The sequence below is a fragment of the Oryctolagus cuniculus genome, chromosome 10 (assembly GCF_051225735.1).
Source record: "Oryctolagus cuniculus isolate XC-2025 breed Fujian yellow rabbit chromosome 10, ASM5122573v1, whole genome shotgun sequence".
NCBI classification, from domain to species: domain Eukaryota; kingdom Metazoa; phylum Chordata; class Mammalia; order Lagomorpha; family Leporidae; genus Oryctolagus; species Oryctolagus cuniculus.
The window spans coordinates 42667705-42692749 of NC_142876.1; the positions used below are offsets into that span (position 1 = coordinate 42667705).

Sequence of the window (25045 nt, forward strand, 5' to 3'; positions counted from 1 at the left end):
CTGTTTTCCTGTAGTTTATACTGCAGGGCAAAGAAACGGTGAGTAAGCGCTCATTTCCAACCTCATAAACCACAGGGCTTCACATCTGAGCCCAAGCACAGAGCTGGGGGAGGAAATATCTAGGTTCTAGTGCACCTCACTGTCCTCTTCACGGTAAAAGCGATCAAGGCTGGGGCGGTGGGGGTGGGGGAAGGTGTTGACAGTACTGAAGGTGGGTCTTCTAGTATATTCTGGTCAAACCGAGACCAGGAGGAGAGAAAGAGAATACACTGCAGTCATATTTTCTATTATTCTGTACTGTTTTCACATTAGAGCTAGAGGCAGAAAGGGAAATCTCTTACCCATTAATTTGTAGGAAAAAAAAATACTGTTTTCCAAAGGAAGACTATTTCTTTGATGGATACTAGAACTTAAGAATGGCACATTTTTATAACGAGCGATACTTTAACACCAAAGTTGATTTTTTCTTTTAAACAAGTTGAACTTGATATGTAATTCTTGCCGGTCTACTCTGTACCAGATAGACCCCTGCAGACATTCAACCATGAACACAAAATACAGTCCAGTCATCAAGAACTCTCCTTACCCTGCAGGGAGCAGCAGTCACCCACTGTAACACAGTGCGCCAAGTGTATTCTATGGTGCCAAGCTCAGTGTTTTGGAAACACCAGAGCCTGGAAAATGCTTCTCGGAGGAGGTGGCAGGTGAGCTGGACTTTAAACCATGAGCAGATTATACCACAAACAGAAAGAAGGGGAAAGATCTCTTTAGCAAAGAAGAATTAAAAAGAAAATAATGGAAGCAAAAGGGACGGAGTCATTAAGGAACAAAGAGTGCTTTGTTGTGTGTGTGTGTGTGTGTGTGTGTGTGTGTTTTAATTTTTGAACAGGCAGAGTGGACAGTGAGAGAGAGAGACAGAGAGAAAGGTCTTCTTTTGCCGTTGGTTCACCCTCCAATGGCCGCCACGGCCAGCGCACTGCAGCCGGCGCACCGCACTGATCCGATGGCAGGAGCCAGGTGCTTCTCTTGGTCTCCCATGGGGTGCAGGGCCCAAGGACTTGGGCCATCCTCCACTGCACTCCCTGGCCACAGCAGAGAGCTGGCCTGGAAGAGGGGCAACCGGGACTAGAACCCGGTGTGCCGGCGCCGCAAGGCAGAGGATTAGCCTAGTGAGCCGCGGCGCCAGCTACAAAGAGCGCTTTGTGAGGCAGAGGTCCAGAGGAGAGATGTGGAGGTTGATATAGAGAAGATAGGCAGGTGGCAGCCAGAACAAAATGGACTTTCAGAGCCACACAGAGAAACTTTGAATTGTATCCTGTAAGGATACAGGGGAGGCCCAAAAGTTTTTAAGGATGAGTATTGCAAGATCTAACTCATGTGTGTTTGCTTTTTAAAGATTTATTTATTTATTTGAAAATCAGAGTTAGAGAGAGCAAGAAAGAGAGGCAAAGAGAGAGGTCTTCCATCTGTTGGTTCACTCCCCAATTGGCTGCAACAGACATAGCTGTGCCGATTCGAAGCCAGGAGCCAGGAGCTTCCTCAGGGTCTCCCACGCGGGTGCAGGGGCCCAAGGAGTTAGACCATCTTCCACTGCTTTCCCAGGCCATAGCAGAGAGCTGATCAGAAGTAGAGCAGCCGGGATTCAAATCGGCACCCATATGGGATGCCAGCACTGCAGACAGTGGCCCCACCTGCTATGCCACAGCGCCGGCCCCCTAACTTGTGTTTTAAGAAGCAACTGTGGGGGTCAGTGCTGTGGCATAGTGGGTAAAGCTGCCACTTGCAGTGCCAGCATTCCATACGGGTGCTGGATTGAGTCCCAGCTGCTCCACTTCCGATCCAGCTCTCTGCAATGGCTTGGGATAGCAGTAGAAGATGGCCCAAGTCCTCAGGCCCCTGCACACACATGGGAGACCTGGAAGAAGCTCCTGGCTCCTGACATCGATCAGCACATCCCCGGCCATTGCAGCCATCTGGGGAGCAAACCAGCAGATGGAAAACCTCTCTCTCTTTCCTGCCTGCTCGTCCTCCCCACTCCCCTGCTTCTCTTTAACTGTGACTTTCAAAAAATAAATAAATCTTTAAAAAAATAAAAAAGAAGTGTAGTGGCTGATGGGGTGATGAGGAAGAGGCAGCTGATCAGAAGGCCTTAGAAAGCTCAAGCAGAGATTGCTCATCAGGAATTGTGTATCTCTGTGCTCTTACACGCTCATCACATTTCCCCCTGTAAGTACTGTAGTTATACCGTGTTTTCGTCTTTCATGACATAAGTCAATAGTGATATTTTTCCCACTCAAAATATGTGATATTATTTCATAAAATCACATTTTATGTAATTTAATAAAAATTTCACAAAAATCACATTTAAGGCAAATATTTAAAATATGATCTCTTACCTGAACAAAGCTGTTCCACTTTTGTGTAGTTTAAAGATACTATGTCATTAACCCATGCAATGATGTCATGTCTGCTCATAGTCTCTTGGGTTATCGAGGTAGAATACACATTGACTGCCATTCCCCAGCTAGAAAAAAACAAACACATTTATTTACCAATAACGTAAAAATGAACTCAGATCAATAACAGACACTATTCAAGGTCAGGATAACTGGCCAAGTTTTAGGGGATACAAAAATCCTGCTTTGGCTAAACCTTGAATTTTTCTCTCTTCTATAAATCTGCCATAATATGACTAAATTTCATATATTTTTCAGGCTCTATCATGCATGCTGTCTCTTCCCCAAGTAGATCCGAATGTTCCTCAGGCTGCGAGATTCCTAATTCATAACACAATCGAGTTTTACCTTTGACCTTAAATCTGTGTGTGGTGTTAAAAAGTTATCAGGCCTAGGACAGTGCACATACAGAAATCTTTCAGTTTTATGTAATTATTTCACAGTAGTTTCATTGTAAGTACTTGCAAACATCAGTGCTTTGGAAGTTGGTCATTCTAATAAATGTGTACTGGTCATGACTGTTTTTAACACTTAAACCTGGATGAAACTTTGTAATTTTACTAATTTTGTGAAATATGTATATGTACAAATGCATTATAACTGCACATTAACTTTTATTTTGAAAGTTTTCAAATACATGCAAAAAGAGAAATAATAACAAACCAGTTATTCTTACTTCTTGGTTTAAACAATTACCACTACTCGACCCATCTTTCCACTTGCACGCCCATCAACTTCCCTTCTGCCAATCCCAGGCCTGGCTCCCTGAAAGCCAGATTATTTTTCAGTAAATGCGAGGCATCACATCATTTCACCTCCAGACACTTTAGTACATGTCTCTTAAAGGACACTACCCCCTATTATTATCAATCTAAAAATGAATATAATTACTGAACATCATCAAATTTGCATTACAGGGTCTTACAGTTTTGTTTCAGTTTGTCTGAATCTAGATTCAAATAAAGTTCACACAATGTAATTCTTTGATATGTTCTTTAAGCTTCTACTGTCTATAGGTTTCTTTTCCATTTCTAGTCTTTCCTTGAAACTGCTGTTCTTGTTGAAGAAATGGGGTTATTTGGTAGAGTTTCTATAGTGTGAATTTTACACACTGCATCCCACTGGTGTGGTTTAGCATGTTCCTCTGCCCTGTGTTCCTACAGACTGGTAATTCCATCTACAGGCTTGATTTGATTCAAGTTCTAACGTGGGGAGGAGTTACCAGGGATGGGAGGGGTCCAAGACTGCTTCATGCAGGGTTGCAACATCTTCAGGAAGCACATGGTGCCTGACTGACTCCTTTCATCCTATCATTGGCCACTGATGATACCTGCCTAGGCCAACTACTCACTAGAAACTTCAAGGTGATAGGTCTATTAGGCAGATCTGATATCTGGAATAATTTTACATAAAGGAACTGCCCACTGAGGTGAGGATGATTTAAGAAAGGCAAGATAGAGGCCTGATTCTTTCTCTTTGTTTCCTGGTTTTCAAACATCGTGGTGGCTCCCTAACATTCTCCAGACATGACCAAGGAGAGGTTTTTATGAACTCGCTGCAGCTTCCATCTTTATGAATGTATGCTTCCAAGAGCTTCTTCAAGAGTTCTTTTCACAAGGTCCTAGCAGTCTTTGAAAACTCCCTTTCTGGTGTGACAACATGATTCAGGTTCAGCTTGTATCATTCCTGCCTCACATCTAAAACCAGCCATTTCTTAATGGGCTCCTAATTTGTTTTAGTGGCAAATAGTACTTTGAGATATAGAAGTAATATGCTTAAACATGACCAGATATGATAGCAAAATCTATAGTCTGGAAGTTTTACACAAAAATCTACATATTTAATCTCATTAAAACAAAATTTGCTTTGTATTTCAAAATACTATTTTATTTTTATATAAGTATAAAAATAAATAAATAGCCCATCATTGGTCTATCCACAGAAGTACCTCATCTCTAAATTTGCTACTGCAGAGCTGGAAGATGTCAGCATTGGACTCTCTCAGCATGTGACCATGATTACTGCTTTTCTATACCACTACTAAAGGTTTTTAACATATTCTGTTTAATAACTTGTTTCCTTTATCATTTATTAAACAAAACTGTTTGATTTTAAAACCAATTTTTATATAAATTTTACAAACCTTTGTAAGGATAAATAGTTCAAATTTATAATATTGTGTGCTTTTTGATGTAATTTTTCATACACTAGATAATTTTGGGCAGTTGTGCTTTTTTAATGGTTTCTTCCTCAGGAGGAATGCAAATCTTTTGCATTATGGGCAACATATTGATGGTGAGTGATGTGTCAGGCACAGAATTATGCAAAATGGCTCCAAACCAAACTGAGAAAGTCTTGCTCCAGATGATTTAAAAACAAAACTAAATGCAAAGAAGAAAGACACACAGATCTGTGCTTTACAAAGATAATCTATATACAAGTGTATAAAAATGGCCTAAAATGGTCTGTGGTTATGGAACAGAAAGTAGTCCACAATAAAAGTCCAGGTGGATGTGTTAGCACAGCTTTAAAAAAAATCCATGAGAGGAGCCAGCATTGTGGCAATAAGCAGGGTTAAACCACTGCCTGCAGTACCAGCATCCTATATGGGCGCTGGTTCAAGACCCAGCTGCTCCACTTCTGATTTAGCTCTCTGCTAATGGCCAGTGAAAACAGTAGAAGATGGCCCAAGTCCTTGGGCTCCTGCACCCACGTGGGAGACTTGGAAACAGCTCCCACATCCTGGCTTTGGCCTGGCCCAGCCCCGGCTGTTGTGGCCATTTGGGGAGTGAACCAGCAGATGTCTCTGTCTCTGTCTCTTCTAAACTCTGGCTTTCAAATAAATAAAAAATAAACCTTAAAAAAATGCCATGAGAACAAGGAAGCAAGTCATTTGCTGCTGTTTGTCAATGAATCCCTTCCCTCCACGTCTCTGCTGAGAGCACTACTCAAGGACACAAGCATCTTCACACTCTCAGCAGACACTGGGTACACAAAGGCAAGTGAAGGCGCCATCAGCTCATTCACAGGATCAGGTCAACAATGAAAATAGCAGTGGATTTGTGCCTCAGAAATCCTCTAGTTAATGAGTTACTAGACTCACCCCTCTAACCTCCCGAGCACCCTTCTCTAACCAACACAGCTGCACTCCCCAGAAACCAGGAAGAGCAACCGTGGGTTAAGGCATCTGTGGGGAAAACTAGGTTAGAGCAAAAGAAAGAGCGAATCAATGAAGGTTAGTGTTAATTTTTTTTAACATGTCCTAAATTGAAACAGCGATAGATAACACAGTAAATGAACAGAATTCAATACAGACTTCAAAGTAAGAGCCACAGGGGCCCGCACTTGGTGTAGTGGGTAAAGCCACCACTTGTGATGCTGGAATCCCATATGGGTACCTGGAATCCTGGCTGCTTCACTTCCACTCCAGCTTCTTGCTAATGCACCTGGGAGAACGCAGCGGAAGATGGCCCAAGTGCTTGGATACCTGCTACCCACATGGGACACCCAGAAGAACGTCCTGGCCCAGCCCTGGCTGTTACAGCCATTTGGGGGGAGAGAACCAGTGGATGAAAGATCTTTCTGCTTCTTCCTTTCTTTCTGTAACTCTGCCTTTCAAATAAATACCTAAATCCTTAAAAAAATTAATAGCTACAGAATCAATACAGTTATTCTCTACTAATCATCTATGGTAACTAAAATGTTCTTATACCTATTTTCCTCTCCACTTTTCAGTAAGATACTTGTCAACTGTGGCAAATGCACCCGGAGGCTTGACAGCTCTGGTCTGACTCCCTGACCCTGGAAGAGAAAGCACCCTCTGAACTCCCAGCAAGCAAGGTGACGGTGAACACAGAAAAGGAATTCCGTTTCTCCTGTGTCCCCCAGCCTTTTCCCTAATTCCTTCAACTCCCACTTTTAGTACAGGGACAATTTCAATATACCCAAACCTAAATTATCAAAGACACCAAAAGCTTTACGAGAGAAATTTACATTTTTCCATATATCATTCTCAGGAGAGAGGGTATTAGTGGGAAAGCCCTCCCATAGACCTGCTCTAAAATCAGAAGATTTCCTTCTAATTTCTTGGGTCTCAATGTACAAGGCCATACAAAGGCAGAGGCACCTGACCCTGCCTTTTCTACAGAAATGCTATGTGGATAACACAGGAGTTTGTACCTCATCCCAGAGTCACAGTGATTCCATGCTCCCATTCTGATCCTTGAAGAACCCAACCCTCCCATTATGATCCTTGACAAAATCAACAATTATATTCTTTCCTTACAAAAGGGGACGTTCAAGCTGTCACGCAACAGGTCACATTAGCAGGAAGTCACACACACAATCCAGGACTCCTAATCCTTGAGAAGAGTGCCAAACTCATGAGCATTCCACTGGAGGTAGAATTTTGTAGCATTCAAAATATAAATTTTTAAAATGTACTGAGTAATTTCCAGAGACTCAATAAAGAAGAATAAATGGCTATGAAAGGTAAGGTTATACCAAATGCTACTGAACAAAGAGCCAAAGCACTGTGCAGGGCTGATCCTCCTATATGGATCTTTGACATGACCCTCACATGCAGCTTATACTTGGAGGGCCTGCCAGGTGGCCCTGCGGCACAGTACTTCTCCCTGCACCATCCTTGCAGAGAAGAAAGTCAAGGCACTGGCCCCATTTTGTGGCTTTCAACAGAATCTTAACCAGATCACTGGTTTAACACCTGGTAAGTCGGAGAGCACAGAAAGAAGATAAATGAGGGACAGTTTCCTGGCCTCACAGCCCTGGGCCACTGGATTTACTTGTCTTCTAATTTTTATTAACTTATTTTATTCATTTCAAAAGCAGAAAGAGAGGGAGGAAGAGAGAGAGAGAGAGAGAGAAACAGAGAGATGGATGATATATAGATCTCTCTCCTATCTGCCGGTTCACTCTCCAGACACTCACCATCAGCCAGGGCTGGTCCAGACTGATGCCAGGAGCCCAGTACTCAGTCTGAGTACCCCAGATGGGTGCCAGATACTTGAACCTTCATCTGTTGCCTCCCAGGGTGCACATGAGCAGGAAGCTGGGCGCCCTGATATGGGACGAAGGTGTACCAAGCAGCATCTTAATCACTGCACCAGATGCCTGCCCCTATATATTATTCACATTTTACTTTAAAATGAACTTGCATTCATTGTTACTACTGGAAAGTAAACTAAAACTCACGGGAAAGAAAGAAATACATAGAGAAACAAAAATCCTTTCAAAAGCCAAGTCACCATCCTGGCTTGTCTAATAGTGATCACTGTTACACCTGACTTTGGGAAAAGGACAGCCTCAGGCTTGGAGCCAACGTGTTGACTTTGCTCAGTTTCATCCTGGATTCAGCATTTGGCAGTGGCACTGGGTGGAGAGACATAGCAAGCTTATGCTCTGTGGCAGTTACTGAGCCATACAAATTAGACACTGAATTTCTGCTTACTAAAACAAATGGAATTTTTTGTGAGTCAATGAGACTTGAGTTAGCCTACTGCGCAAAGCCTCCATAAAGGCTTGGGCAAGTCCCAAATCATCGAAACCAAAATATGAATTCTACTACCTTACCAGTTAAGGGCCCAGAACCCCATTATGAAATATTTCACAATTTTGTCCAAGAACAAATCTGGCAAAGTTTGTGAATTACTCAGAGGAGGTGTGTCTCTGTAAGATTAGACAGATGTGTAAAATGTCACTGCTAGTATTATGTGTATTAACTGAAATTATTTCTTACGTAAGTTATTTTGTGTATCTGCCCTACCCTACCCCACACAAATAGACTATCACAGCCACATTTTGAGCGAGGGGACTACTTTCCTTCATTTTCTCCCTTTACTCTGCCACTGATAATCCCTCTTGAAGGAAAACACAGTGGATGCTCTCTCCTATCCCCCAGCAGGGCTCATGATGGGTCAGGTGTCCCAGGATCCTGGTTCTGCGTGTCTGGATACAAGGAGAAGGGCTGAGAAATTAATTTTAGGAATGAGGCATGTGGAACTTATTTTGATTTAGATTTTTTTTTTAACAACTGAAGTCTGACTTTGCCAAGCTTCCCAAGTTTAGACACGGCCATCTGCAGAAGAACAGCTCTCTGCAAGTCGTTGACTACTGTCTGCTGCACTGGAGGAGGAGGCGCCCTGCCTCAGATGGACCCCAAACCCACTTCCAGGCTGAGCCTTTAAAGGGCCTTTCGGATGTAAATCACCTTCTATGTCACCCCTACAGCAGTCCACATTCAACCGAAGACTTCCTGTTCAACACAAAATGCTCTGAAAACTCAACCCACTCCATGCCATTATGCCCGGTTCACATATTTTGCACAGCAACTACACCCATACTTGGGGCTGTCTTTCTTCTCTCTCCTAACAATCTCTACTTTCAATATGCTCTCCATCACCAGGAGAAGTACTCCACCCACAAGGATCTAAGATAAACAGATGCAATGCATTCCTCACTCAATTTCACATAAATGAAACAAAGAGCAGACTAGAAAAGAGGTACAAAGGAAAACGGTATTTTCTTTTACTTGAGAAACTTATTTCTTTGAACTTGGGCATCCAGTGATTTCTGAAGCCCTGATAAAAATCTGTAACCCTACTGGCTTCCCAGTCCTGTTTCAAAGGAAGCCACGTCCAGCTAAAAGCCACTCCTTTCCACGTGTCTGAGCAGTAGCTGGAAGACCCACATCTCCATATTTGCCCAAGAGTGAGAATCACCCCCGTAATCAGTAGGAACTAGGAACTCCTTTTTGTTGTTGTTTTTGTTTACCAAACACTGGACTTACACTTGGTTCAAGTCAAGGCCACACTGTTAATTCCCATTTCACAGAATGTTCTTTGGCTGAAGTTTTTAGGATTGTCAAAGTTGACCTGTTCCCACAAACCAGGTAAAGGGAAGCAGGTTAATTTAAATGCACTCCTAAACATTACTCAGAACTTGTTTGGTGTGCCATTGCAACAGAAAAAACCATTCGACATACACTTCTAAGTATCCACGGATATTTTAAGAGTTTAAAAGAGATTTACCAATCATTGATGAAATAGTTCCCTCTCTTAAAGGAGACATCTCTCTACAATAACCGATAAAAAGTTTGAAGGTTATAAATGTGCATTTATGGCCACAGATTAACTACTGAGCCACAGGGGGAAACCCCAGAGCTGTTCCCGGGACTGCTTCTGCATTAGGGAAAGAGATCCACTTGGGAATGAAGAGACTGAATCCCACCACACCCCCGCTCTCCAATGTGGAGTCTGCCTCTGGAAAGCCGTATAACAACAGAGGGCTCTGCCTGAGAGCCTCCTTCCTGGCTCCCGCCTAACAAAGGCTGCCGGGAAAACTCCACGGCTGCCCCTCATCCTGAACTGGGCATCCGGCGGGAGTGAGTGGCGGTGTAAATGTGTCCTCTGAACCAGAAGTGTCCCTGCTTTTCAGCTGTGCATAATTCATTCTTTAGAGTCATGAGCATGAGGGGCAGGGTTTAAACATTTCACGGGGCACAGACTCTCGCCAGCTCGGTCTCCAGTCATCACTTTCTCTTTAGCTGTGACCCGACGTGCATGGGCAGGGAGGGGGGATCAGGATGATGCACAGAGGGGGCTCCACAGAGCATCTGTGAAAGGTAAACCCCTCTGAAGTGAAACGGCCCTGGAGCCGGATCTCAGAAACTTGTGTGTTTCATTTAAAATCAGCTATTAAGCTACTGTTTCACTTGGGGGCCCACTGACGTATGCAGAGATTCTAGGGCGGGGAAGGGATTTGAGAGGTCATATTTTCTGACGTACACAGAGATTCTAGGGCTAGGACAGGATTTGAGAGGTCATATTTTGTCTTCAGGCGATAACACAGGTAAGCCGCTGTAGACAGACTTGCACCTGTTTAATTTTTAAAGGCTCAATGACTGTGCTGGGGTTAGAGAGACAATGCAGATGTCCCTGGGATGGCCCCTGGATCAGCAGGGGTCTCAGCGCAGTACTGACTTCATGTGAGGATAACAGAGACATATCAGGACACTGCCCACAAGGATAAAATACATAAGAAGAGACCTCAGAAAGTTTGGGGGAAACAGAATTAGATGTTTATTTTGGTGCTTTTTTCATAATATTCATTTTCCATGAACTTTTTGGAGATTCCTTGGATATTTTCTTTATTTATTTACTGATCTTTTACCAAGAAACCTTTTATTTAAGGTTGGATGTTCTCTTAAAACATAAACATTGGGGCCAGTGCCGTGGCACAGTATGTTAATCGTCTGCCTGCAGTGCCGGCATCCCATATGGACACCGGTTCTAGTCCTGGCTGCCCCTCTTCCAATCCAGCTCTCTGCTATGGCCTGAGAAAGCAGTAGAAGATGGCTCAAGTGTTTGGGCCCATGCACCCGCATGGGAGACTGGGAAGAAGCACCTGGCTCCTGGCTTCGGATCGGCGCAGCTTCAGCCATTGCGGCCATCTGGAGAGTGAACTAGCAGCAGGAGGACCTTTCTCTCTGTCTCTGTCTGTAACTCTACCTCTCAAATAAATAAGTAAAATCTAAAAAATAAACAAACATTGAAATATACTTTTTTTCCTGCAAAATCAGGCATTTATAATTACAACTAGGAAAGAAAACCAATGTAAGCAACTTTCACACAAGGCTGCTTCAAGAAACAGCAGCTGAACATGGGTTATGTCGGAGGCTAAGCGGTCTGCTATTTATTCTACGCATTTCTAGGCTGCTTACCCCTGCAATATTAAACTGCGTTTCACTATCATTCATTGCTTAGTAAGAATGCTTTTTATGTCGGCACAAAGTTCCACGTGGTCTGATGATCAGGATAAACTCCAGCTACTGCTCGAAACCACTACCTCTCAGAATCAAAGAAAAATCATACTCTCTTTCAGGATGCCAACTCCTTTTGCCATTAACTATGACTTTTTAAAATTTTTATTTTTCTACTTTATTTGGTGGGAGAGGAGGAGGAGGGAGGGGAGGAGGAGAGAGAGAAAGCTCCCCATCTGCTGGCTCACTCCCCAGATGGCCAAAACCGTCTAGAGCGGTGGTGGAAGCTGGGATGGGGAACGCAGTCTGGGTCTTCCAAGTGAGTGGCAGGGACCTAACTATCAGAGCCTCACTACAGCCTCCCAGGATCTGCATTAGCAGGAAGCTGGAATCCGAAGCAGAGCTAGGATTTGAACCCAGGTACCCCAATATGGGATGCAGATATCACAAGCAACGTCTTAATCATTATTCCAAATACAAACCCCCAACAACTACTTTTTAAACCAGATGGATTCATTTTTTGTCACATCACCAAGAACTATGTACCATTCTATGTACCATCTTTTAAAAAACAGAATATTTTTCCAAAATCTGCTTTGAAAATCCATCCCCACTGTAACAGCCTCAGTATTGTCAGCATCCACCTCATCAGGACTGTTCCCTAGGTGTTACTACGCATCTAGCCCTTTGTTTGGCTGCCCACCTTATCATAACTGAAAGAAAGAATGAAACTTTCAAAACAGCATACATGGGTGAGATTTTGTTTGTGCTTTTGTTTTTAAACTCGGAATTAACATCACTAGCTACAACCCCAAATCGAATTGGAAACTTGGCTCTCATCCTAGAAACAAAGAAATTTTTAAGCTGTAAAGCTCTTTGTGGCATTTATAATGTCCATGGATATGAATCAAAGTGCATAAAATTTGAGTTACATACACACACACACAACCACAAAACACCCCCCCCACACACACACACATACAATGGGCATACGTTTCTTCATATGGTCAGACAATACAGCTGATAAGGCAGATCCTATTTGCCTAAATGTCCATATGCTTTGAGCAGTGGGTGGCTTTGTCCACTGCTCTGAAAATAATGTCAATGACCCAGAGCTCATTCCCATGCCACAAGACTTGGCAGGTCTCCTCAGGGCACCAACATGCACTCAGCAGTAGCCCTCCTTCTCCTGGATCCTCGTCCATTCACTCCCTCCTGACCATATGCCTCCTGTTTACTTTCCCAGCCCTCCTTGGCTTCATTCCCTCTCACTCTGACCTTCAGCCTCTCCCATGATCCCAAGTCATTTCCAGTCAGGTCCGTGGCCACCCCTAGGATGGTCCCCGAGCAACCTTTCAGGACACAGGTGCTGCTGATACCAAGGTGGGTGGCTATGTTCAGCTGTTAATCCACTCTGCATAAAATCAGGTGTATAAGACAGAGCAGAAGAGTATGTGGCCATCCGACGAACAAGCTGCCACTAGGCACTGTCCTGTGTGGACTCACTGTGTTGGGAGTGCCCCACCTCCTGGTTCTGAGCACGTTCTCTCTCTCTCTCTCTCTCTCTCTCTCTCTCTCTCTCTCTCTCTCACACACACACACACACACACACACACACACACACACAATCTTGGTGGTGCAGATTCCTCCCCAATGCTCAGTATCTCCAGGGATGCCTGCTCTAAACCATCCCATAAGAAGAAACAAACGATAGGTGGCAGCTTCAAGGTTAAACCTAGGGATAAGCAAGGTTCAAGGCCTTCTGCAGGTGGAGAGATGCCAGTTGCTGGCCCATAGCACTGTGGGCTACATCTCCTGCTTCACGTTCGGCTCTGAGGCTAACTCCTCAGCAAGCCTTCCCTGTCCACTCTCTGGAGGGGCCTCCTCCCAGTGCTTGCACACCACACTCTTCCTCTCTTCCTGACACTAGCACCATCCGTAATTATCCTGCTTGTTTATTTTCTGCCCATCAAGGCAAGCTCTGTGAAGGCAAGCACGTTACGGACAGATTTTTTTACAAGTGTATTTCCAGGGTCTGGGACAGTGAGTGGCACTGGAAGTCAAGGCTGAATGAATGGTTTGGTGGAAGGGGAACACACAAGGTGCTCACAATCACACCAAGTAGGCAACTGCCAGTACCTGCCCCTAGTGCTACATAAGACGGCAAAGGGGGGATCAATCAGGGTTGAATGGATTATAGGGTTTTGTCTTCTACATCTTAAGAAAAAGTGAGTAGGCAAAATTCTTCATGTCTGAAACGACAACAAAATCTCACTTAGTTGGACGGCTGGTCTATGGAGCTCTGATCTTGGGTCAGGGGCACCAGCATCTGGTCCCACAGCACAGCTAAATCAACTGGTTGGGTAAACTTAGACACATGCGCCTTAATTCCTAGGGTCCCTTTTTCTTTACCGGTAAAGCAGAGGAACTAGGTTAGATGATGTAATAACCAGCATTTACTGGAAATTTCCCACTCGCCCTGTGTAAAAGTAAGCAGTTAATATGTATTTTCTCATCTGGTCTTTTCGACAATGCCATAAGATAACTTCTATGACTATGACATTTTGTAGGGAAAGACACAGGTTCACACTTTCCCTGTCACAAGTGGCACTGTCGGGATCTGGACCCAGGACTGACTCTAGGACTCTTGCTGTACCAAATCTAACCCCCACCCCCTGCCCCACCACTGCTGGTCTCAGTCTTTATTTTGTCACAAGGTAAGTGCAAAGGGATGGGGGAGGGACTCTAAATGGGCACATGGCTGCAGTCTTTAATCAAACCATTTTTCTCATTGAATTCTATCAACCTCCCACTCTACATTTTTACTTCAGCCAAGATGATTTTTAAACATAAATTTCCCTGAAGAAGAACGTGAAGTGTAGAGTTTTAGGTGACTAATCAGTCTACTAATCAGTCTGGGAATGATTTTTGGCTGGAAAATCTGCTGGCTATAATATATAAGTCATATTAACATTTTAGGAATCACCACATTTTACATTTCTAGTTACTATATATTTTGCACTCAAATGCCTCAATTTGCTTTTTGTAGGAGATTACTCAGAATGGACAGAGATCATGTACATTACTACTTATAATTTTTTTAAAACTACTATTTTTCAGTTACTATCTTGACTATGTATTCAGAAAAAAAGTATCTTGAAAAAATAAACAAATCTCTTGGTATCTCATTCTTAGAGGTTTGTGCCTATCCAAAGGTAGGTATTTAAACTATTCTAGTGTTCATTTTAAGCTCATGAGAATATTCTGAAATGGAAATGAAAACAAAATACCAATAAAATTAAGCCTATTAATAGGATGAGGGAAGTACAGGCCAACATAAAAAATGTATCAGTGAATGTGACTCCAAATGGGTAACAGTACCCATCCATAAGCCCCCAGCCTATTCGGTCCATCAACTTTCTTGATTCTTTCCACAGCCCACTCTGACATGGAACCCAAAATGGAAAATTTCAAACTGGGAAAGACCATCACATTAAGTTTCTTAATTCTTGCCTCTAGTTGGCAAGGTACTGATCAACTACTACATCAAACCTACTCTCCAACCCCAAATTACATACAAGATGGGATCTTTCTGGCACACCATATGGAAGAACAAATGGAAATTTTGATCATTGCCATCACTGGGCTAAGAAGAATGATGTTTGGCCAAGTAGGTAGAGCTGTAGGGCAACATCATCAAAAGTAGGAGCTTTGTTTTATTACCAGGTCCCCAGAGCATCATCCCCAAAACTTCCTTTCCCAGATTAAATGATTCATCTCAGCCAGCAAATGGATTTCCCCATCTCTTCCTACAATTCCATGCCTGGATCAGAGTTCATCCAGCTTTCCCCTTCCCTATTTTCCCGGCACTGGTTTGAGCAACCAGATACCATCTTGTACACTGGGATGGAAGAGGAGTTTGGGGGTTTTTCTTGTAAATCACTAAACTTATTAACCACTTACTTGAAGAAGGGACAGGTAGACTTCTGCATCAGAAGTACCCAGCAGTACCTGAAAATCAGTACATTCACACACATGCACACACACACATATACACACACGACTTAATTTGCAGGACTTCTCTGCTCTCTCCATTGCCTTGTCCATGTCAAAAGTTGAAACACTTCTAGCATCAGTGTAAAAACACAACAATTCTCTATGGGAGGCTGAAGGAACTGAATATCTGAATAAAAATTGGGTAAGAATTATTCCATGTTCTGATTGAATCAGGTACAGAAATAAGAGGGGCAGGTACGTGGGACCCTTGGGTTTGGGGAAGGCAGTGAGAGAGAAGAAGCTTCCTTTAGAGTCTACAACTCTATGGTACAAAGCTAACAAGAACAAAGGAAAAAAAAAACGAATATAGGTATTGGAGTAGAGGATTAGCTCCACTAAATCTAGACTTTTTTTTTTAAAACTTGGGATACTTAAAGACAAGAACAGAAACAACTGATTAATAAACATTCAAAGATAATTAAAAGAAAGGAAATTACTCATAAGATGACCCTATAAACTATTTGACTACATAGCTAGAGATGCTATTGCAGATAAAAATGTCTAAAGAACAAGAAGGGAAGTGCATAAAGCTAGTTCTAGAGTGAATCTGTTAAAGACACCTAATATGTCTATGGCCATACCATCTTGAATGTGCTCAATCTTGTCTGATCTCGGAAGATCCCTAATATTTGAGCCAGTTTAAACAGAGAAAATTCACACATTTGGCAAACTGCCCCACCACAATCTCACCACTATTACTAGTTTCTAGGTTCCTAAGGTTACTTTGACTTAGAGACTTTAAAATATGTAAAAATAAAACAGGTTTGAATTCAGCAATTGAATATAAAATACAGCTTTCTGCTTTTCCAGCCTCCCAAACTGAAACCAAGGACCTGAGGTCACATGGACTCAATGTCTCAATGACCTACTTTACTTTACCTTATGTTTCAATTGGAGCTACTATTCTAGTTACAAAATTTAACATTAAAACTCTATGTACTGTAGAAATATTGACTCATTATATGTACTCAAAATATTAATCTTATTTAAAATGAAGGCTAAAAATACCTCAAAAACTTGATGGGGCAAAGAAATAACAAACTCAAGGTAGGATACTAGTAAAAGAAAACTATCATTTTTGAAAAGATGCTAAAGTGTTTTCATTTTAAAAACCAGAACTTTATACTAAAAAATCTATACATTTTCACTATAGAAAAAGTAGAAAGCACAGACAAAAAATAAAATAACCATTATTCTATCACCCAATTAACAAGCTCATATTTACTTCTTTTTAAACCTCTTTTTGTGTGTGCAGGGGTGGGAAGGAGTATATATTGATGTATATTTTTTATACATGCCCTTGAAAAACATGGGCACAGAGTTGAATAGAATTCCCCCAAAATTCATGGCAGCTTGGAACCTCAGAATGTGCTATTACTTGAAAATACGGTCTTTGGAAATGCAATGAATTCAGATATAGTCTTTCTGGATTCGGGTGGGCCCTAAATCCAATGACCGGAGTCCTTAAGGGAATGCTGTATGTGCAAATGAAGGTGCTTGATAGCAAAAGGCAGAGTTTAGAGATGAAGCTGCAGGCCAGGGAATGAAGAGAGCAGGAAGAGAGGGGGAAGGATGATTTTTCTCTAGAGCCTTCAGAGGGAGCACAGCGCTGGCTACACCTTGATTTTGGACTTTGAACCATCTCAACTGTGAGAGGACAGTTTTAAGCTACTCAGCTTGTGATGATTTGTTATGGAAATCCCAGGAAACTAAGACAATGCACATATGCTTTTGCATAAGTAGGGTGTTCACTTTTCCCATCTTTGTTTTTTTTTTAAACAGAAATCACGCTACTATTTATTTATTTATTTATTTATTATTTTTTTTTTTTTTACAGGCAGAGTGGACAGTGAGAGAGAAAGACAGAGAGAAAGGTCTTCCTTTGCTGTTGGTTCACCCTCCAATGGCTGCCACGGCTGGCGCGCTGCCACCGGCGCACCCCACTGATCCGATGGCAGGAGCCAGGTGCTTCTCCTGGTCTCCCATGGGGTGCAGGGCCCAAGCACTTGGGCCATCCTCCACTGCACTCCCGGGCCATAGCAGAGAGCTGGCCTGGAAGAGGGGCAACAGGGACAGAATCCGGCACCCCAACTGGGACTAGAACCCGGTGTGCCGGCGCCACTAGGCGGAGGATTAGCCTAGTGAGCCGCGGCACTGGCTACTTTTCCCATCTTTGTCACAGGTAATATCTGTATTAAATTTAACTGTGTAGATATACTGCAGTATGCCCAATTCTAGAATTTTATTATTTATTTAGCTATTTGAAATGCATACTTTGGGAAGAGGGCAGCAGAGAGAGATCTTCCATCTGCTAATTCACTCCTTAAATGCCCACAACAGCTGGAGCTGGACCAGGTTGAAGCCAGGAGCTAAGAACTCTCTTGTGGGTGGAAGGAACCCAGTTGCTTATACTATCATCTGTTGCCTCCTAAGAGCTTAGGAGGAGGCTGGATCAGAAACAGAGGTGGGACTCAATCCTACACACTCTGACAGTGACACGGGTATCCTAAGCAGTGGTTTAACCCACTGTGCCACAATGCCCACCACCAGAATTTTAACATGTTTAATTCCAAGACCTTTTGGTCACTTTCTCACTCTATTTTTAAAGATTTATTTATTTTATTTGAAAGGCAGTGTTATAGAGAGGCAGAGGCAGAGGCAGAGGCAGAGAGAGTTTATTCATCCATCCTCTGGGTCAGTCCTCAGATGGCCCCAATGGCCAGAGCTGTGCTGAACTGAAGCCAGGAGCATATACCAGGTCTCCCATGCGGGTGCAGGGGCCCAAAAACTTACTGCTTTCCCAGGCCAAAGCAGAGAGCCAGATCAGAAGTGGAACAGCTGGGACTTGAATCAGCGCCCATATGGGATGCCAGCACTCAGGCAGCAGCTTTACCTGCTATATCACAGTGCCGGCCGCGCTCTTTTTTAAGCCAATTATCATTTCAAGAACTTGTAGTCACTTAAAGGCTAACAATGACCAAATCATCATCAGCTAACAAAAAGGCATCATTTTTCCAAATTGTAATTCTTTAGGACATTTTTCAGGAGAAAAGAGGTTGTTTGCCAGTTAGAGTCCTAAAAGTCAGAGGGACACCACTGGTCTGGGCTTCCGAGTTACAGGAAAGGAAGCAAGTGATCATTATTATTATTATTATTTTTTTTTAAGGCTATGTCCTTGGCCATCGTAAGCCTTGGGAATCACAGGATGTCCTGTCTAATAGTATTTGGCTTCCTTTCACGGAACAACCTCAATTAAAGTGAAAGAACAGCTTCAGCTCAGCTAATACTCGAGCGGGTGTGGCTGTGACTGTGGCTGGTTCAGTCCCAACCAGAACACAAACAAAAGCCATCTTTCTACATCCCTGACAGCAAGAGATCGCTGCTCTCAGGGAAGCAGGGACTCACCTGAAATGTGGCCTGGTCTGGTAATCAACCAGGTACGTGGCAAATGAAGTAAGTCACATTCCCCCAAACCCTACTGAGTAGGCCTAAGGCATTTGTGAACTCACAAGTGCACCTGTCTTTTATTCCTTCGGGTCTGCAAACACACGTGGCTAAGAAATCGGGTTCAACATGGACAGATTTCTGAGATCTCTGTCCTTCCAAAGTACAAGGCCCCCAGCAGATCCTGCAGGTAAACCTCTGCCCTTATGAGCCTTCTGCTTCCCAGCCTCTAAATTCCATAGGAGCGATGCGTCCTTAGGGGCTTGGAGAAGTCAGAAGCTAAACTGGTGGTGGCAACAAAATAGCCAAGTTAGAGAGAGTGGGAATGGCGTGAGGGACAGTTGGGGTGCACCCCCCACAATTTGAAAAGAAGGCGAGCATCTGATGCTTTAATTCTGCTGGACAAAATTCTGAAAGCAGGCAAATGGCTCCTTGTTGTATTCAAAGAAAAAAAAATCATCCCCACGTACATTTTCATCTTGAACTTCATAGCAGTGTTTTTGCTGCAGCGATAAGGAGACACACGAGGCAAAGAACAGTCTCCACGTGACACAGGGCTCCTCACCACACCATTAAGAGAACACTTGCTATCTGGGAAGGCCCCAAGCAGAAATCAAGTTCCTAAACTTCACACTTTCCTAGGAAACTTTCAAAATGGACTTAATGGCTTTTCCCCCTCCCCCCAAGATAAAATAGTTACTCTATTACAATTTTGCAGTCTATTTTAATAGAATTATTTAATATGTACTAACTCAGGGATGGATCATCATAAAAGGCATTGAAGGCAAAGACAAAAAGAAACGATTCTTTATCCTGAGGGGCTTTATATTTAGGTTAAGAACATAACACCCAGACACATGAAAGTCTAATTTAATTCTATGTTATAGTAGCCTCTTACAATCTAACTTTTAAAAGATCCCCTTTTTTAAATGGGCAAAAGATGTGAACACTTCATGAAAGAAGACACACAGGCCGGCACCGTGGCTCACTTGGTTAATCCTCCGCCTGTGACGCTGGCATCCCATATGGGCACTGGTTCTAGTCCCGGTTGCCCCTCTTCCAGTCTGGCTCTCTGCTGTGGCCCGGGAAAGCAGTGGAAGATGGCCCAAGTGCTTGGGCCCTGCACCTGCATGGGAGACCAGGAGGAAGCACCTGGCTCCTGGCTTCGGATAGGCGCAGTGCGCTGGCCATGGTGACCATTTGGGGGGGGTGAACCAATGGAAGGAAGACCTTTCTCTCTGTCTCTCTCCCTCTCACTGTCTAACTCTGCCTGTCAAAAAAAAAAAAAAAAAAAAAGAAGAAGACACACAAATGGTCGATAAGCATCAGAAGATTCCCAACATCACTGGTCATCAGGAAAATATGTGCTGGGGTCAAGTTCCTGGGCTACTGCTGAGTCTGGCTTCCTGTTAATGTGCATCCTGGAGGCAGCAGGTGAGGGCTCAAGGACTTGGGCCCCTGCCACTCAGGTGGGAGAATTGTCTTCTATTTCAGGCTACTACTTTTGACCTGGCCCAGCCTCAGTTGTTGTGTGCATCTGGGGAGTGAACCTGTGGATGGAAGATTTCTATTTTTTTTCTCTTTTACTCTCTGCCTTTCAAATAAATGACAATAATTTTTAAGTGAAAAAAATATTTATTAAGACTCTTAAAGATGGTCTAAATTCAAAAGACTGACCATACCAAGCACTACCAAGAATGTGAAATAACTCGAACTCTCATTCTCTACAGGAATGCAAACTAGCACAATCACTGTGGACAATTGTTTGTAGTTCCTTAAAAAGTAAAAACACCGTTATATGACCCAATCACTTGACTACTAGGTTTTTATACCGAGATAAATGAAAACAAATGTCCCCACCAAAATTTGTCCGTGAATATTCATAGAAGCTTTATTCATAATTGCAAAAAAAACTACAAACAACCCAAATGTTCATCAAATGGTGAACAGCTAAACAAAACCTGGAACAGCCATATGAGGGAGTACTTCTCAGTGACAGAGTAATGGAACTGCTGACAGACCTAACACGAACAAGTCTCGAACTCATCATAGAGTGAAAGCAGTCAGACACTGCATTCTGTACACTGCCTTCTGTAGGACTCCGGTGGTGTAAAATGCAATCTCAACTGTGGTGACAGAAAGCAGGTGCACGGTTCGTGGTGCTGTAGGCAGAGGAGATACAGTCTACCCAGGGTACAAGGAATCTTCCGGGGTAATGGGAATGTTCTGTGTCTTGACTGTCATGATGGCAGAGGGGTAGATGCAACTAAAACTCATTTACAACATAATTTTAATAGATGCAGTACATAAATTAATACAACTTATAAGGGAGGAAAAGCTATATTGTAATTGTGTGATTTTTTTCCAGGTTCAATTTGGATGTTTAATTAACATCTACTATGTGCCAGGTATTGTACCAAATACTTAGGACACAAAGACCACAGGATATTATAAAAGGGTAAAGAGAAGGTTGAAACGACAAGCAACTACATCAGCCACTATTCTTTTTTTTTTTTAAGAATTATTTATTTTTTTGAGAGGCAAAGTTACAGAGAAGGAGAGACAGAGAGAGAAAGTGAGATTGACCATATGCTGGTTTACTCCCCAAATGGCCACAAGACCCAGAGCTGGGCCCATCTGAAGCCAGGAGCTTCTTCTGGGTCTCCCACTTGGGTGCAAGGGCCCAAGCACTTGAGCCATCTTTTGCTGCTTTCCTAGGCCATTAGCAGAGAGCTGGATCAGGAGTGGAACAGCTGGGAATTGAACCAGCATCCATATGGGATGCTAGTGCTGCAGGCAGAGGCTTAATTACTATGCCAGAGAGCTGGCCCCAGCCACTATTCTTGAAGGCATTTATTTTGCACCAGGCACCACCAAGTATACTTTCTGTTCCACTAAGAACCCTGTGAAGGGGCTGGCATTGTGGTACAGCTCTGGTTAAGCCAACACTTGTGAAGCCAGCATCCTATACCAGGGCACCAGTTTGAGTTCTGGCTGCTCTGCTTCCAATCCAGCTCTCTGCTAATGCACCTGGGAAAGCAGCAGAGGAAAGTCCTAGTACTTGGGCCCCTGCCAGCCATGTGGGAAACCTGGAAGGATTTGCTGGCTCCTGGCTTCAGCCTGGCCTACCCCAGGCTGTTGCAGTCATTTGGAGAGAGGAACCAGTGAATAGAAGATCTCTGTTTCTCCCTCTCTTTCTGTCACTCTGTCTTTCAAATAAATAAATCTTTAAAGAAATAAATAAAATATTTTTTAACAAAGAATCCTGTGAAGTTGACACTGTTATTATTTCCAAATATGCAGGAGGAAAAGTGGGCTGAGAGAGGCTGGAAGATTGCCCCAAATCATAGAATCAGGACACGGGTGGAGCTGGCACAGAAAATGAGTCACACCTTGGCCACACTTTGCCCACTCTACCTCACTGCTCTTCCAAGCCCAGGCAATCTGAGGTCTTCAACTGAACTGAACATGGGGTGGGAAGGCACGCATGGGATGGTCCAGGCCATCTTTTCCATCCGGATCAAGTCTGGAAATGGAGTTGAGGGAGTAGGTCCACAGGCTGGACACAGGTTCTCTGTAATTCACACTGACATCTCCAAGTCAGTCCTGAGACAATGCTATCTGTCTGGCAGAAATTCCAGGGAGAGCACAATCAGCTTCCCAAACACCAGACTTGCTTCTTAATTTATTGCGCACTCCAGGCCCTGCCTGCTAAGAGATCTGGGAGAGCCCCACTGGCCCCTTCCCCTGGGCCGATGGGACACTCATCATCCCCCTTCCCTTCCCTCCCTTGGAGAACAGGGCTGGAGGACGGAGAAGGAGAGTTTCACCTAAGAAACCATGACCCTCTCCATGCTGCACGTCCCCCCCCCCCCCCCCGGGACCCCTGCCTGTCTCCTGCTTCTCTTCCTGGCAGAGACACAAGCTCACAAGCTCCACAAGCTTCTTTATTTCAAGGTTGCTGCCAGTGAGCAGGGCCCTACGGTAAGGAGGATAATGTATTCAAAGGGCTCCCTGTCTTTGTTCCTTAATTGGTTAGTCCCCAGGGGCTCGCTCACATGCACTCAGACTGGCGGTGTGTGCGCTGGAGCAGAGAGGCAGGATGGATGCAGACGGCTGCATCCTAGGATCACAGGAGAGTTCCACGAAGGCCAGAACGTGCTCCCTAACTTCCTGGAGGTGACAGCTTAGGCTACGCTGGGACACACACAGGACTGCAGCCAGAGTGGTTAGAAAATGTCAGGGACCCGTAATCTCATGGTGTGAGGGCCCCGCGCAGTACCTGACAAACAGCAGGTGCTCAACAAATAGGAGGAAAACAAAAACGCAAAGAGGATATTGAAAACTAATCCTCACGGTGAATTATTTTGCAGTTGGTGCGAGATTCACGGAGCATACTAAGCAGGCTGGACACATCACAAAAAACAGCACAGGCAGCGCCGATGCACTCTGGAGAAAACGAAACAGAATCTGGACTATGGACTGCTGTGTGCAAAACCTCCAAGGGCAAAAGGAGGCAGATGCTGGACGAGCACATTTGGTCTGTGATCGTGAGACGCGCATTCAGCAAATCCTTAACATCAGCCACGTGACTCCAATAAGTTCAGCAACATTTACGTATTCTGACATGAAAAACTCAGCCTGCTAAAATCCAAACTCAATTTTTATAATCCAGGCTACTAAAGCGCTGACAGAAACACCACTGATTGATTGGGTAAGGCATTTACATGGTTTCCATTTTTTTAGAAAAAACATAAAAAGGTACCCAGTGACTAATCTGTCCAGTTGCCATCATTATTAATTTATATCCTTTTAGTTTCTCCATGCATACCAAGTAGATATGAATAAACAGTGTCATTTTCCTCACCGTTTGCACACAGGTTAGTATACTGCACGGTTGTCAACCTACTGGTGGCCAACACAAACATCATAAATATTGAAGGCGTCACGGATAAGCCTTTTACTTTTCCTCAAGTGACTTTCTATAAGCCTTCCCCACCACAAGACACTCGACAATGCTTAAAGTTGTGCCTCAAGGTCACGTTAATGAAACATATACAGAGGCCATTCAAACACAATTTTTCCTGACATGCTCGATTTCTGAAGGCTTTTGAAAATTACAGGAGTGCTCATGCTGCCCTTACCACATATCGGTACAACAATCACGTAGCTACTTTCACGAATACAATGCTGGGAAGACATCTGAACCAACAACTGCCACCTTCCACAGAAAGCAAGACAGACGCGGAGTATTCCCTGGGAGCACCTCAGAGCCCTCCCCCCAGGCACGTTCCCCCCACTGCTGCCAGGGGCCCCGTAGGCTCTTCCAAGGAGGGGCTGTGCTTTATCTATCCTCATATTCCAAGGGTCCAGCACGGATGGTGGCATACAGAAGCAACTCAAAGTTTGCTGAACAAAGGATTTGGGCTTAAATTTTAAACACAGCAATAACTGCAACAAATGCAGGAGTGGAGATTTTTAAAAGTAGCTTCTTAGCAACACAAACATGTGTTTTGGCATTCCAAAATGACGACCAGGGAGTAGACAGCGAGCGAGGGGAGGGGAGGGGAGGGGAGGGCCCATTTCAGGAGCTCCACTTTCTCCTGATTTGCCGAGCGTCACCGGAAAATCTTGCAGGGAATCAGGGAGGGCTCCTAAATGGAGGATACCACTGTTCACAATCAGACTATAACTGCGAACATAAGAAAGCCTCCCAGAGATGTCAATGCCTCCGGCATTTTTGACAAATTACCTCCCAGGGCTTTGCCAGGGTAAGCTGACACTAAATAAAGGACAAAGAATGAATGTATTTCAAGCAAAACAAGAACAAAACCAAACACTACCTCTAGGAAAAATGAACCAGAATCACAGAAACCTGAAGAGTATCTCACATGAAGAGCATTGTCATTTTAGGCTTATGTGACAACAAGCACTGGCTATAAACTCCAGGATCGATTGTGCACAATTAAAATCTGTATCTCGGCTGTACTGCTGTATGGAATTTTATGGATAGCCAAAATGCCTTTAGGAAGTACAGTGCTGACATTAAAACTACAGGATGGGGGGGCCGGCTGGCACTGTGGCGTGGCAGGTAAAGCTGCCACCTGCAGTGCCGGCATCCTATGTGGGAGCAGGTTCCAGTCCCGGCTGCTCCACTTCTTATCCAGCTCTCTGTTATGGCCTGGGAAAGCAGTGGAAGATGGTCTAAGTTCTTGAGGCCCTGCACCCACATGGGAGACCTGGAGGAAGCTCTGGCTCCTGGCTTCAGATCAGCCCAGCTCCAGCCGTTGTGGCCATTTGGGGAGTGAACCAG

The 25045-nt window shown here is 43.8% G+C and overlaps 1 protein-coding gene across 6 annotated transcripts in view; it reads right to left on the bottom strand.

The window, feature by feature from the left end:
• The window catches only part of MAPRE2 (microtubule associated protein RP/EB family member 2), a 163127-nt gene that overhangs the window by 73552 nt on the left and 64530 nt on the right, over positions 1 to 25045 (bottom strand). For all 6 annotated transcript variants that reach the window (XM_070050305.2, XM_051852031.3, XM_051852029.3 and 3 more), the window contains one exon: positions 2397 to 2524. In XM_070050305.2, coding sequence (XP_069906406.1) covers positions 2397 to 2517 — 121 coding nt within the window. In that variant the 5' untranslated portion in view covers positions 2518 to 2524. The remainder of the gene's footprint in view (positions 1 to 2396; positions 2525 to 25045) is intronic.